This window comes from Pipistrellus kuhlii, unplaced genomic scaffold, assembly GCF_014108245.1.
Source record: "Pipistrellus kuhlii isolate mPipKuh1 unplaced genomic scaffold, mPipKuh1.p scaffold_m20_p_2, whole genome shotgun sequence".
Taxonomy (NCBI): domain Eukaryota; kingdom Metazoa; phylum Chordata; class Mammalia; order Chiroptera; family Vespertilionidae; genus Pipistrellus; species Pipistrellus kuhlii.
The window spans coordinates 136,712,185-136,727,689 of NW_023425515.1; the positions used below are offsets into that span (position 1 = coordinate 136,712,185).

At 43.1% G+C, this 15,505-nt stretch overlaps 1 protein-coding gene across 2 annotated transcripts in view; it reads right to left on the bottom strand.

Annotated features, from left to right (window-relative positions):
• Nucleotides 1–14,760, bottom strand: part of SAMD13 (sterile alpha motif domain containing 13) — a 52,819-nt gene extending 38,059 nt beyond the window's left edge. Inside the window, exons 1-2 of one of the 2 annotated variants that reach the window (XM_036443738.2) lie at nucleotides 14,673–14,760; nucleotides 9,066–9,150 (exon numbers count right to left, since the gene is read on the bottom strand). In XM_036443738.2, the coding sequence (XP_036299631.1) occupies nucleotides 9,066–9,118 (53 nt within the window). In that variant the 5' untranslated portion in view covers nucleotides 9,119–9,150; nucleotides 14,673–14,760. Of the gene's footprint in view, nucleotides 1–9,065; nucleotides 9,151–10,821; nucleotides 11,020–14,672 lie in introns of those variants that run through there. The other variant, XM_036443737.2, reaches the window with a different exon arrangement.
• Between the last annotated feature and the right edge of the window lie 745 nt (nucleotides 14,761–15,505).

Consider the following 15,505-nt stretch of genomic DNA (forward strand, 5'->3'; position numbering starts at 1 on the left):
CTAATTGCCTCCCCCCCGCTGGCCTGGTCATTCCCAACTGCTTCCCCTTACCAGGCTGATTTCCTCCAACTGCCCCCTTGCCTTTGCCCCCCTGCCAGTCTTGTCACCCCCAACTACCTCCCCACTGGCATGGTTGCTCCCAAATGCCCCCTGCCAGCCTGGTCACCTCCAAATGCCCCCTCTGCTGGCCTGGTTGCCCCACACAGTCTGCTGTTCAGTCGTTTGGTCGTTCCTCACTAACCCCCATGCCAGCCTTGTCACCCCATGCAGCCTGCTGTTTGGTCATTACTGTTACTGTGACTTGTCCCAGACAATTTGCATATTCCTTTACTAGTAGTATAGATTAACTAATCTTGATACCTAAAACCACTCTGTTACACATTCTTCATGCTGAGCTTAGCCTGGAGCAGTGGTTCTCAACTGGGTTGATTTTGTCCCCAGGGGACAATTGGAAATGTCTGGAGACATTTTTGACTGTCATGATCAGAGAGGGTGCAGTACTAGCATCCTAATGGGTAGAGACCAGGACACTGCTAAACATCTCAAAATGCACACGGTACACCCCCAACTCCAACAAAGAATGACTTGGCCCAAAATATCAATAGTGCATTTAGTTGAGCCCTAGCCAGTTTGGTTCATGGATAGAATGTTGACCTGTAGACTGAAGGGTCCAGGACTCAATTATGGTCCAAGAACATGTATCTCAGCTGCAGTCTCAATCCCTGGCCCAGGTCAGAGCTCATGTGGGAGGCAATAAATCAATGTGTCTCTCTCACATCGATGTTTCCCTCCTCCGTCTCCCCCTTTCTTCCACTCTCTCTAAAAACCAATGGAAAAGTATCCTTGGGTGAGGATTAACAACAACAACAAAACATAGGGCGTAAGTTGAAAACCTTGAGCTAGCCTGGTTCAGTGGTTCTCAGAACATCAGCACCAACATCACCAGAGAACATGTAAGAAATGCAAGTTCCTGGGACCCATCAGAGACGTAGTGAATTAGAAACTCTGGAGGTGTGGCCAGCAATCTGTATTTTAATACTCCTCCAAGTGATGCAAACTAAAGTTTGAGAAAAACTGGTCTAGATTACTTAGCACAGACATTAAAATATTCTAATATTCTGCACTTTTAAGAAATATACCATTTTGGAAAGGGAAGTCCTATCTTTGCTAAATTATGGTTACATTATTAGATGTTTATATCCATCTACAAGTCTTGAAAACAAACAGAAAAAGGGCTTCTACAGCCTCATGCTTGTAGTAAAGGTAGCTGAGAACACCTCTGGCAATCTAGACACTGCAGTGCAGAAGAAAGCACTTGGGCTTCAGAGCAAGCCTTCAATCTGAAACCCGGTCCCACCACTTAACTTACAGGCTATAAAATCTTAGAAGGCCTTTAACCTCCTGGAGCTTTGATTTCCTCAGCTATGAAATGGGAATAATAACACATACCTCAAAATAGAATTAACAAGACTCACACAAAGTGCTAGACACATAGAAGGGACTCCATAAATAGTAGCCTTATAAAACTCTGACCAGGAGCATGTGGCCGGTGAGTAAGGTCTATTATCCTAGGCTTCTTTGGAAAAGACCTTTTGTAACAACAGTACATCCCCCAGTAAGCAACCGTATTTTCCATACCTAGAAAGAAAATTGGAAGCAACTGTCAGCCCCAATTTTTGTAGATCTCAGAAATAGCCTTAAGTCGAAACCGGTTTGGCTCAGTGGATAGAGCGTCGGCCTGTGGACTGAAAGGCCCTAGGTTCAATTCCAGTCAAGGGCATGTACTTTGGTTGTGGGCACATCCCCAGTAGGAGGTGTGCAGGAGGCAGCTGGTCGATGTTTCTCTCTCATCGATGTTTCTAGCTCTCTATCCCTCTCCCTTCCTCTCTGTAAAAAATCAATAAAATATATATTTTTTTTAAAAAGCCTAAGACTGTGTGTGTGTGTGTGTGTTTTAAAGACTCTATGTTTTAAGCCTTTTGGGGATTCTGAGATATAATCTTACTCTGCTCTGTCCAATAGGTTAACCACTAACCACTTGTTGCTCTATAAATTAACTGGAACTTCCATTTCTGCCTAGAATGGAGTAACAGCGCCCAGATTTACCCTTCTGCCTAAAACAACTTAAAAAAATACATAAAGTATATGAAAGAATGACACTCAAGGCATTGGACATAGGCAATAAAAAACAATGATCTCTGAGGGATGGGAAACAGGTAAGGTAAACTCTATCCAGTTACTACCTGGAAAATGATTTTAGGCTGTGCACAGGGTAGAGTCCTAGAAAAAAAAGAGCTGCACAGAGAGAACTCTGGAGACCTGAAATTCTCAAATACACAGAGTAATGATTTTTATATAGAAATGAAACTAACTGAGGCTAGAGAAAGAACCACTCAAAAAAAAGTAGAAAAATCCTTGGAGATCATGCAGGGATGGGAATAGTGTCTGTTTTCATCTGCCAGACAGAAAACCTCATAATTCAGGAGCATTGGCTGGAGTGAAAAGGAGAGTCTTACCTTGATAAAAGCGAAAAATACCCTTAGCCTAAACCATTATTTGTTTGTTTGTTTGTTTGTTTTTATCCTCACCTAAGGAGATGCTTCCCATTGATTTTAAAGACAGGAAGGGAGGGAGGGACAGAAGGAGAGAGGGAAAGAGGACAGAAGAAAAAGAGAGGAGATAGAGGCAAGAAGGAGGGAAGGAGAGAGGGAGGGAGAGAGAGAGCGATCAGTTGCCTCTTGACTAGGATTGAACCTGCAACCTGGGTACGTGCCCTGACCAGGAATCAAACCCTTCAGTATATAGGACAACACTCCAACTAATGGACCCACACCAGCCAGAACAGTCCAAAAAACTCTTAAAAGCAAGACTTAACAGGATCAAATTACCTGTTGCCAAGTAATGTAAGCACATCCCAGGACAAAGATCAAGAATACTTATAGGAGAGAAACCAAGATGGTGGCATAGGTAAACATCTGAACTGCTGCGTTGCACAACAACTTCAAAACTACAACTAAAAGACAAAATGAACACCATCCAAAACCACAGGAAGGCTGGCTAAGTGGAAATTCTACAACTAGAAGGAAAGAGAAAGCACACTGAGACTCAGAGGAGTTGTGGAAGTAAAGTGCAGAGGTACAGAGGAGTGCGCGTGGAGAGGGTTGGCAACTGAGTACACGGCTGGCTTTTTCAATCGCAGTGAGACACAAGCTCCCAACTGTTCTGAACTCCAGTTCTAGGTGAGATTCTGGGGACCCAGACTCATATGGGGAGAAACTGGACTGTCTGGCTTCGGGTGGAACTCGAGGGCAGCTTTCTCTCAGAGGTGCTTGCAGTGATTTCCAAGGGACACTGAAACTCAGGAGCCTCTTAGGGCAGGGCTGATGGGAAGCCATTGCTGTTTGCTCCGCCCTGAAACTCCACCCCATCCAAGCTGTGTGCAGATGCTTTTGCATATGAATGGCTCCGTCCTTTGGAATCTAAACTTACCTAACAAACTGCAGCTGAGTCAGAGAGACCCAAAACATCCAAAAGAAGGCCCAAAGCCCCACAGCAGCTTGCATTGCTTCAAAGCTGAGCCTCATCTGGGCACCTCTAAAACCCAAACAAAGAAGAGGAATCTGCAGATCTCTCCATAGCTCCTGCTGGGTGGCCTCAGGCAGAGGCTAAATTAGCACCTCCTTGGAGATCCAAGAGCCAGTGTACCCAGGAGTCAGAGTGGGACCATCCAGATTACTACTCCTCAGATCCATAAAGGACACACTCAGGGGGCAGCACCAAAGCCCCATTGAAGCAAGTCTTACCTCATAAGGGTGTCTTCAGCACAGAATTCCTCCCCTCGTAGACACAGCTGATTCTCACAGCCAATTGGCCTGGAGGTCAATTCCTCCCAGTGATAACAACAACAATCAAGGCTTAACTACTGTACAACAAGATTGTGCACACAGCCCACAAAGGAGTGCACCAAGAGTGTCCACCTCAGGTAACTAGGGAGGCAGAACCACTGGGCCCTATAGGACACCCAGCACACAAAGCCACTCTATCAACTCAGGGAAGCAGCCAAAATGCAGAGACAAAGAAACAGGTCACAAATAAAAGAAACAGAGGAAAGCAAACAACTGGATATAGAGTTCAAAACCACAGTTATAAGGTTTTTCAAGAATTTTCCAGAAAAGGCCAATAAATTTAGAGAGATCCTTGAGGATATGAAAAAGGAACAATTAGAAATTAAGCTTACACTGACTGAAATAAAAATAATATACAGAGATCCAACAGCAGACTAGAGTATCATAAGAATAAAGTCAAAGATATGAAATACAAAGAAGCAAAAACACCCAACCGAAAAAGCATAAGAAAAAAGAATCCAAAAATATGAAGATAGTGTAAGGAGCCTCTGGGACAACTTCAAGCATACAACATCCAAATTATGGGAGTGTCAGAAGAAAAAAGAGAGCAAGATACTGAAAACCTATTTGAAGAAATAATGACCGAAAACTTCCCCCACCTAGTGAAAAAAATAGACTTACAAGTTCAGGAAGTGCCAAGAATGTGTGTAGTCAATAATATTGTAATAATTTAGTATGGTGACAGATAGTTACTAGACTTAGTGTGGTGGTTGTACTGTACACCTGCTATATACATATGCTGAATCATTATGTTGTACACCTGAAATGAATACACTATTTTTAAATATATTTTTATTGGTTTCAGAGAAGAAAGGAGAGGGAAAGTGAGACAGAAACATCAACGATGAGAGAATTGTTGATAGGCTGCCTCCTACCCGCCCCACACTGGGGATGGAGCCTACAACCCAAGCATGTGAGAATCAATCAAACCATGACCTCCTGGTTTGTAGGTCAATGCTTACCCACTGAGCCACACCAGCTGGGCAGAAACTAATACACTATTGATGGCAACTATAATTTAGTATAGTTTTAATAACAAAAATTACCACGCATGCAAAGAAGCAGAGAAAAAAAAATCCATAAAGAGAAAGAAAAGCAATCAACTGAAACTGAGTGAGAAATGACAGAATCCGTAGACAGGTAGATTGAAACATTTATTATGAGTACATTTCATTTGTTCAGAAGCTAGAGTGAAGACTGAATATGATAGAGAGATGGAAGATATGAAAAAAGATTCAAGTTGAACTCCAGAGTTGTAAACCACATTGTCTGAAGTGAAAAATATATTAGGTGGGATTAACAAGAGATTAGTCAGTTCAGAAAAAATGTATTAGTGAACTTGAAGGCAAAGCAATAGAAACTATCGAAAATGAAACGAAAAGATAAAAGACAAAAAATTTAATTGACATTAGTGAATTGTGGGACAATATTGAGTGATCATATATACCTATAATTAGAGTCCCCAAAGGAGATATGGGGGGGAAACCAAAATAAAAATTGAAAAATGTTTGAAAATTTTCCAAATTTGATAAAAACTAAGCCTACAGATAAAAACAGATTTTTAAGCACAAGAAACACCAAGTCTCTTAATCAAATTGTTTAAAAATAAGTGATAAAGAGTAAAAGTAAAAGCAGACAAAAAAATACATAGAGAAAAAGAAAGATTTTTTAAAAAGATTAAATGTTTTCTCTGAAGATCAGGAATAAAGTAGGGTGTCTAATCTCACTACTTCCATTCAACATTTTATTGGAGGTCCTATTCAGTGCAATAAGATGGGGGGGGGGGAAGCATCCACATTGGGAAGGAAACAATAAAACTGTCTTTTCTCAGAAGACATAATTGTCTATGTTAGATACCAAAAATCTACTAGAAGTAATAAGTGAGTTTAACAATGTTGTGGGATACAGGTATATATAAAAGAATCAATTGCATTTCTAGATAGCAGTAAATAATATAAAATTTAAATTTAAAAAGCAATACAATTTACCATAGAATAAAAAATATGAAATATGTAGTAAAATATATGAGAAGAGTTGTGCAAAACCTGCACATTGAAAACAAGAAAACATAACTGAGAGAATTAAAGAAGACCTAAGTAAGTGGAGAAAAATGGATTGAGAAACACAATATTGTTAAGATGTCAATTCTCCCTCATTTGATCTATAATTCAATGTGATGCCAATCAAATCACCAGGAGGCATTTTTTAAATAGAAATTGTCCACCTGATTCTAAAGTTCATATGAAAATGTGAAGGACCTATGGGAGCCAAAACAAGTTTGAAAAAGAAGAATAAAGTTGGGTAGATAACACAAATTGATTTTGAGACATATTATAAAGTTCTAGAGGCCCAGTCATGAATTCATGCACCAGTGGGGTCCCTTGGCCTAACCTTTCAGATCGGGCCAAAACTGGCTCTCTGACATCCCTCAAGAGGTCCTGGATTGTGAGAGGGTGCAGGGAAAGCCGAGGGACCCCAACAGTGAATGATTGGGTTTGGGGAGGGATGCAGGAGGTTGGTCAGCTGGGGAGGGACCACGGGAAGGGCTCCAGGGCATGTCTGGCCTGACTGGCTCAGTTCCCATAGGCCAGACCCCAGCAGCAAGCTAACCTACTGGTCAAAGCATCTCCCCCCTGGTGGTCAGTGCACATCATAGCAAGCGGTTGAGCGGCCTTAGCACATCATTAGCATATTAACATTGGTTGAACAGATGTCTGGACAACAGGACACTTAGCATATTAGGCTCTTATTATATAGGATAGTTATCAAAATGGTGTTGTATTGGCATAATTATCTACAAAATTATCATAGATTGTAAAATAGAGTCCAGAAAGAGCCACACATATATGATCAATTAATTTTTCAACAAAATTGCAGAAACAATTTAACAATTGCTGGAACAATGGGATATCCACAGGCAAAAAATCAACCACCACCATCAACAGAATTACTTTTATTCCTATCTCACACCATATACAAACATTAACAATAAAAAAAATCATAGTCCTCAGTCTAAGAAATCATAACAGAAAATCTTCCTGACCTTGGGTTAGGTAAACACTTCTTAGATATGACACTAAACACACTATCTATAAAATAAAAACTTGATAAACTGGACTTCATCAAAATAAAAATCTTCTGCACTTTGAAGGACACTAAAGAAAGAATGAAAATAAATATCAGATACAAAAAACTATTTTCTAATCATGTTTGTGAGGATATAGACTGGAATACTCATATGCTGCTGATGGGGACATAAAATAGCACAACCAGTTTGGAAAATAAGTTTGGCAGTTTCTTAAAATGTTAAATATACACCTACCATACAGCCCAGCCATTCCATTCCTAAATATTTATCCAGGAGAAATAAAAGCATATGTCCACATATAGACCTGTTCACAAATGATCTGATCAGCTTGATTTGTAATATCTAAAAAATAGAAACAACCCAAATGTCTACCAACAGGTGGAAGGATAAACAGTGAACAAATGATTATATATCTATACAATGAAATATTACCAACAATAAAAAGTAATGAACTATTGCTACACACTATAACACGAATGAATTGCAAATAAATCATCCTGGGTGAAAGAAACTAGAGCCGCACCTCTGCTGGAAAAAAAAAAAAAAAGTACATTTTGAAAAATGTCATTTGCACAAAATTATAGAAAAAATAAACTCATCATATCAGTGCTTGCCTGAGGATACGGAGCAGAAAGGGATGGTGGGTTTTGGGGTAGAGAATACAAAGGGTCATGAGAAAACTTTGGGGGTGATAGGCACATTCATTATCTTAATTGTAATGTTTCATGAGTATATGCAAATATCAACACCTATCAAATTTTATACTTTAAAGATATATAATGTATTGCATGTCAATTACATTTCAATAAAGCAGCTAACTTTTTTAATTGATTAAGGTGAAATAAAATTAAAAGTTCCATTCATCAGTTACCCTAGTAACATTTAAAGTTTTTAATAGCCAAAGGAGGCTAGTGGCTACCATTATGGACTTCACAGAACAGAACTTGGCCATCAATGCTCAAAGTAGAATTGGACAGCACTGACCTAACACATACATTAAAAAACACCTGTTCCTTTCATTCACTCTACATCTAACTACCCCAAACTTCAAGAATGAGAGTAAGCATGGCAGCAGGGTACTGACAAGTGAATTACCTGAGAATTTTAGGAAGCATTTTTATTAAGTTAAAGTAACTTTAACTTAATTCATAAACACACATAGCACAGAGTTTCCTCATTTAGATATTACAGCTTCTATGGACTACATTTAATTAGTTCCCTCCAAAGCTCAAGATGAAGGCAATTTTAAACTAAATTACATGGAAAGAAATGAAACAAATAACACTGTTCTGGAACTTACTTTATCCTTATAATTGAATTGTTTATAGCTTTAATATAATTCCTAAGTGAGAATATACATTTTTTTTCATATACTCACAGCTATCTTTGTGAGTTTACTTTTGTTTTGTTTCAGCATATGCTACATAATGCAACTGAATTTTCCTATTTAAAAAAAAAAATAGAATCAAGCATATAACTCACAGAAAATGTAATCAAAGTTTCAAATGTGAGGACAGACCTTAAAATAGAATGCTATGGTATACACTGAAAATCTTTCATATCCAGAGAAAAAGTTTATAAAATTAGGAAAGTTGTTAAAACTTAGTATTCTCGCTGAAGCTTTTGTCCTTCCCTCATTATACTTCTCAGTTTGGAGAGAGGTAATTTTATTTAAAAAGACATGGAAATAAGTTAAAAAATGAAATTAAAAGACTTGAATTCCATTTTCTGCCCCCACCATTGTAGCCTATGGACTTGGAAAGCAGAGCATGCTTGCTCGATGTTTTTGTTTCCATACACAGAACGCAGGGCTGAAATCCTCAACCGTAGCTGTTCCAAAGCCTGAACCACTCACCCTTTCTGTACAGTTTGATGTCTGGGTCACCTGTCTCAGAAATGGAATATGAAAAAAGACAAGTTTTGTAAGGGGGACAAGGGGGGCTGGTGGCCAGTGTGGACCAACCAAGTACAAGCCCCCAGCCTGTCTTGTAATAGATAAGCAAGAGGATAAAAATAGAAACCAGTCCCTCTGCTGTTTGCAGAAGCAGAACTCACAAGCCAGTTTCACTTACTTTTTTACACCGACAGAGCCATTTTTCTTGTTTTCCATGTCAACAGAGAGCATGGGAAGGCTGCAGGTTTCCTTTACTTCAGCAACTAATCAATAAGGGAGAAAAGCTTGTGTTTAATTCTTAGAAAGTGAGAGAAGAATATATATTCTGAACCGGAAACAGTGCTTCCTTTACAGCTTCACACCAGTTCACGTATGTTTGTTTGAATCTCCAGTTCCCTCGGCGATTGGAGAGATGTGATTAAACCTAAAGAACTGGAGGAGGCGGATAGGGGTGCTTTCCTCTGTGCTGGCACTCCCTGCCTTGACAATAAGCATTTGCAAATGAAATTGAATCCTTGTTCAAAACAAGTTCTGTGTGAACTGGCACAGCTTCCTCTGGGTGCAAGCTCCCACTTAAAACATTGCAACTCACAAATGAGTCCAAGTCGCGGGGGGAAAAAAAAAATAAATCCCCCTTTTCCTGCCCCTTCCCACCCTGGGCTGCACTTTGTTTTTCTTATTGTATTTGTTTTGTTTGCTCCCACTCTTTCTATATTTTTTCCCCCCATAGCAATGCCAAAGAGCACTTAACGCTTTTGTCAGCAAGCATCCCCCTACCTCACAATACTCTCAATGAAAGCCTCAAAACCCTGAGAGATGGCCATGCTGGGAGCTCACAAACATGTCAGATGGCCTTCAGCACAGAAAGGTGGTGCTGGTGTGTGCCTGTGTGTAAGAGAGGGAAGGCAGCTTATCAGATTTATGTTTTTTAAAAAATCACCAAAGCATTCAAGGAGACAGAAAAGCATCCATCACTTTGTCTTTTTGTTTAGCAGGACAAGGACTGTGAAAAAACAACAACACAAAACCTTCCGCAACTAATATGCAATTAGCAAGATGAAAACGCTATGAACAAAACTGTTTTAAAAACAAACACAAACTAGTTCTGAAACGAGCTTGCTCTCCTACAGCTGAAGCCACAAATTAAATACATTCCTCTCCCATCGCTTTACACTCCCGCACTCCTCCTCCTCTGGCATGGCAAGTGCATCCTTTTAGTGCATCCACGGCGGCCCCCAGTTAGAGAAGTGGATGCTTCACCAATACTCACACACACACTCTCTCTCTCTCACACACACACACTCACACTCTCATACACTCACACACACACACACACACACACACACTCTCACACTCACACACTCACACATACACACACACTCACACACTCATACACACAAACTCACACACACTCACTCTCACACACACTCATACACACACGCATTCATAATCACACATACTCACACACACTCTCACACACACATACAATCATATATACACACACTCACACATTCACACACTCATACTCACACACACACTCACACACACACACATTCACACACTCTCACACTCACACACAACTCTCACACTCACACACACATACACACACACTCATACATACACACACTCTCACATTCACATACACATTCACACACTCATACACACTCACACTTCCCCTCGCTGACCGTTCCCAGGGAAAGCCAGCATCGCGCCCAGAGGACCAGCTCGGACCCCGCACCGCGGAGGCTGCAGTTGGAAACTGTGACCACAGGCACCATTTTCTAAGCATCTCAGCAAACACAACAAAAACAAAACACTCACAGTGATACTCTGTAACACCCACTACACTGCTGTCTCAATATTTTCCTTTCTTTTGTGTGTGTGTGTGTGTGTGTGTGTGTGTGTGTGTGTAAGAGTAAAAGAGAAAAACCTACCTAGAAGCAACTAAAACATGTCATTTTTTTATAGGCTTATCAAGAACGGCCAAAGAAACCCCAGTGTTTTCTTTCACAAAGTAGGCGGCAAAGGAATTCAACAAGGAGGGACCATTGGACACCGCGAAGCAGCACCGGCTGGCGCGCCGCCAGCGTGACGTGGGGACTCGCACCCGAGCCGCACCAACTGCCCGCGGCTCATGGCGGCCTTTTTAAAGCGACAGCGCCCTCCCCGCGCGGCCGCGCTCCCGCCCCGCCCCCCAACCACCCCACCTGCCCCGTCCCCGCCCGCTCCACCCCGCCACGCCCCCCCAGCCCGGCCACGCCCCCCAGCCCGGCCACGCCCCCCGGGAGGGCGCGCCTCCCTGCCCCGCAGCCTCGCCCTGCACCTGGTGGAAACCAAGCCCTCTCAATGGCTTTCTTTCCTTCCTCCCCTGCATTGGTGCTGCATGATCAAGTGTGTGCTGTTGTTCTGAACATCAATGTCATGTTTCAAACTCTTTCCCCCGTGAGAGAGAGAGAGAGAGAGAGAAAAAAAAGAAAAGACATTAAAAGAAAGAACCGAGTGCTTAGGCTCTGCTATAACCAGTGAACATGCAGAAGCGCTGAGTTACTCTCTCTTCCTAATAGACACTGTGGACAAAGTCCCCAGGACTGGCTTTTAAGTAATCGTTTGGAGGACAAGGAAAGCAATGCCCAGCAGAAAATCCTGTGAAAAATTGTGCAGGAAGTAACATGTATCATCAGAGGATGCAAAGTAGATGACCAGACCTCCTGAGAACGCCCACATTCTTTCATTGAAGTACTCTTCCTACCAGACGAAATCAGCAAAAACTCCAAATGAAACAAACCTTATTCTTCAACAAAACAATTCGTTCCGGGAGGTTTAATTTGTCCTAAATCCTCACCTAAGGATATGTTTATTGATTTTAGAGAGAAGGGAAGAGAGGGAAAGAGAGGGGGGGGGGAAGGGGGGGAGAGAGAAACATCAATATGAGAGAGAAACAGCATCAATTGTTTGCCTCCAATATGCGCCCCAACTGGGGATGGGACCCACAACCTAGGTATGTGCCCTGACCAGGAATATAACCTGCAACCTTTTGGTATAAAGGATGCTTCAGCCAACAGAGCCACATCAGCCAGTGCCTGGGAGGTTTAATTTGAACTGTTTATCGGAGTTGCACAAAATGTGTAATTCCATACATTCAATTAACTCTTATTATCTACTAGTAGCCCTGCCCACAACTTTGTGTTCCAGTAGCTCGCTGCCATCCTCCTGTAGCTCCCCCCAAACCCCCCACCCTCATAGCTCGCTGCCCCACCCTCCTGCTGATCCATGATCCAGTCTTTAGCCTTCTCGTAACGACCATTTGCATATTACATCTTCGTTATATAGGATGAGCACCTGGTACTCTATTAGTTACATAGGAAAGAGAAAATACTGTGTCAACCCCCAAATTCATAGTATCTCCTACCGTCCTAAATCCCAATCAGGAAACTAGGAAGTGGGGTAGTGACTGGGCATGGCCTTTTGATGAAGTTACCCAGTTCTCTTGCTTGCTTTGGGAAACCCGCCCTAGAGATAAACATTCCCATTCCACAAGCATGCTGCGGACCGGACATGAAACACATAGTTGCCACTGAAATAAACAATATTTGGAAATTTTTAGGCCAAGATGTAAACAAAACTACTCAAGATAGGGCAGAGAATGAAAGTTCCCAAGAAGTTATCTGCTACTGTAATAGTGAATAGATTCCAGGCAGAATTAAGAAGAAATCTGTGGCTCACCCTTTTCCTTAGTAATTTTAAGGGAATTATGATCTACATTTGGAACCTGACATTTAAAGTGAAATTTTTCTCTTTCTACTTATTCCAGGAATGATATTAGAAATTTTCTTGACCAATCATTGCCAAGGAAGCTAGTCTCTCAAACCATTTTTGCCACTGCCCTTTGAAAAAGCAAACAACAATTTAGGGATGAATTCTAAGCGTATATATATATTCTGAGCACCATTTATTGAGTGTGAGTCAAATGGGTGGGTCCTTTTATTACAGCTGATCAAAATGATGAACTCTTCTGAGTTAGACAACTCGTTCACTACCAGATGTTAAAGAGCACTTTTTGTTGTTGTTGTTGTTGTTACAGAGCTTTTGGCATTGAAATTCCTCAACTGTTCTCCCACCAAACTCAAATGGAAGAGGGCTGGTCGATGAGTCCTGGGGGCAAGGAAGGTGTCCTGACAGTATTATCCTGCCACTACTCAGATCAAAATCAGGCTCAGCTCTCTACCCTTACAGGAGAGGCAAAGAAAATGAAGTTACACCCAACTCTTCCTTCGACACAATCTCAGGAAGAAGGGTTCTGTGAAGATTCTCCAAGATTTTTCTACTTACAGAAAAGGACTTCCTCCACCCCTCCTGCTCCGCCCCCCACCTCTTGCCTGCTGTGATCAAAAGTTTGCTTATTAGACAAGGGAAAGGGTTTACGAAGGTGTAGGAAATCAATCCCGTTTTATATAAAATGAGCCACAAAGGCATTCTAAATTCTGACACCAGCTAGTTTCTACTTTTGGCATAAACTGACATTTGTGGGTATAAGTATAGGTACTAGTGCTCACCCACTTCCTCCTCATTCCCTTCAACAAACTGACATTATCCTCTTTTCTGCTAATAACAATGATGTGTAGTGTGTGTATGGCGTGTGTGTGTAGCAAAAATGGTGCGTGTAATGTGTGTGTGAGCAATGTCTGTGAGCAAACAACAATTTAGGGATGAATGCACCATTTATTGAGTGTGAGTCAAATGGGTGGGTCCTTTTATTACAGCTGATCAAAATGATGAACTCTTTTGTGATGAATGTAATGAATGTATGTTTGTAATGTAGTGATGAATGTAATATTTGTGCTATGTGAACTGTGTCTGTGATGTGTGTAGTGTGTGGTATCAACAGAATGCGTAGTGTCCATGGTGTGTGTGTGTGTGTGTGTGTAAGTGTAGGGTGTGAGATAGATGCAAACGAACAAGACTTTCTGTTCCAGGATATTACGGGATGTGCTAAAATACCTTCGTTAATGCTGGGATTCTGGAGCAGAACCTTGGGGCACACTTGGGAATGGGCTCAGACAGGGGGAGAGACAGGCCAGGAGGGGATGGAAACCGGTGCCTCGGTCAGGCTTGTTTTATTGGTCAGCAGTCACCCCCAGAGAGAGCAGCGCTTCCCCAGGGCAACCACCGCCCCTGCCTCCCATCGGGGAATCAGCCCCGGAGTGTCCAGCCCGCACCGCAGAGCGCAGAGGGGGGGCCCTGTGGCCGCAGGAGAAATAGGAGAAGTCGCCCAGGGCGCGGCACAGCTCCCCGGACGCCAAGGGCATCCCCAGGGAAATAGAGGGGCGGCCTGGAGACCGGCGCGGGGGGCGGGGCCGAGGGCAGGAGAGGGGGCGCCAGGAAGCCTTTGGGACCAGCGGCGCCACCGAAAGCCAAACGACAAGCTCGTGGCACGGGCGGCACAGGGGAAAGTTTCTGGCCAACACTTTTAAGAAGCCACGGTTCACTTTGAGTTTGGGGGCTCCCGGGGCAGTTGCCAGTCTTTGGAAAGGGTGTGTGTGTGGGGGGGGGGGGGGGGTACCGCCACCCGGTTCCACTCCGCGAGCTCTGCCCCGCAGCCCCCAAGTGCACTCCAGGGTGACAGATTCCTCGCTCGTGAGTGCAACACGCTGCAGAGGCACCGGCCGGACACACAGCAGAGACCAGGGAGGGTTTTTATTGTGGTTTTCTTCGTGTCCTTTCATACTGGAGAGGGGAGAGTGCGGGAGCGTCCCCAGTGCCCTCGCAGCACGAGCGGATCACTTACCTCCCCGCGTGGCCGGCGCCGGGAGGCTTTCCCCCGCGCGGAGCTCGGTGCCGCCACGCGCCCAGCCCCAGTGCAGCCGGCCGGGGCGCGCGGCATGCCGGGACTTGTAGTCCTCCGCGGGGGACGGCGGGGCGGGGCGGGGCGGGGGTCCTTGGCTGGGGTCACCAGGAAGGGAGAAGGCCTGCTAGTGAGGTGAGGGGAAGGGCCAGGAGAAAGAGATTTGTGAATGTAAGGGAGGACATTTTTTAAGAACTTCAAACCTTCAGGGAGCAAGGGCAGGGCAGCACTCCTAGAAAGATTTTAAAATTGAGGCTTTTCAGATGAATACCAAGTTTTACTTAGAGGGTTTTGGCAGGAATGAGAAAGCGGTTTTCCGGGTCAGGTTTATATTCTTTAGGGCCTTCCTCTCCCCTCACCTCCAACATACACCTGGCATTCCCTGCTTGCAATACCTATTCTGTTGCTCACAGAATAACTCAGTTGAAGCCCTGACATGCAAAGGGAGGGTGAATAATTGCACCTTACACTAGTATTGTAAAGCATTCTACACTTTACAAAGAACTTTTTATTTAACCGGTTCATTATGTTGGAATCATAAAGCAACACCGAGTTAGGAAGAGAGAAACTCAAGATGCAGGGTTATTTTTTTGTGTGTATGTTTGCACCTACCACAGTTGGAGCCACTCACTCTCCATTTCCTTCCCCAATAGCACCTAGGTGGGGGGAGGGGGAAGAGAGTGGGGAGAAGCAGGGCTGCAGACAGATGTGGTGGGTAAAATAAGAGGAGCCTGCTGTGAAGGACTTCCTTGAAATAGCTGATGAGTGCCGAACCG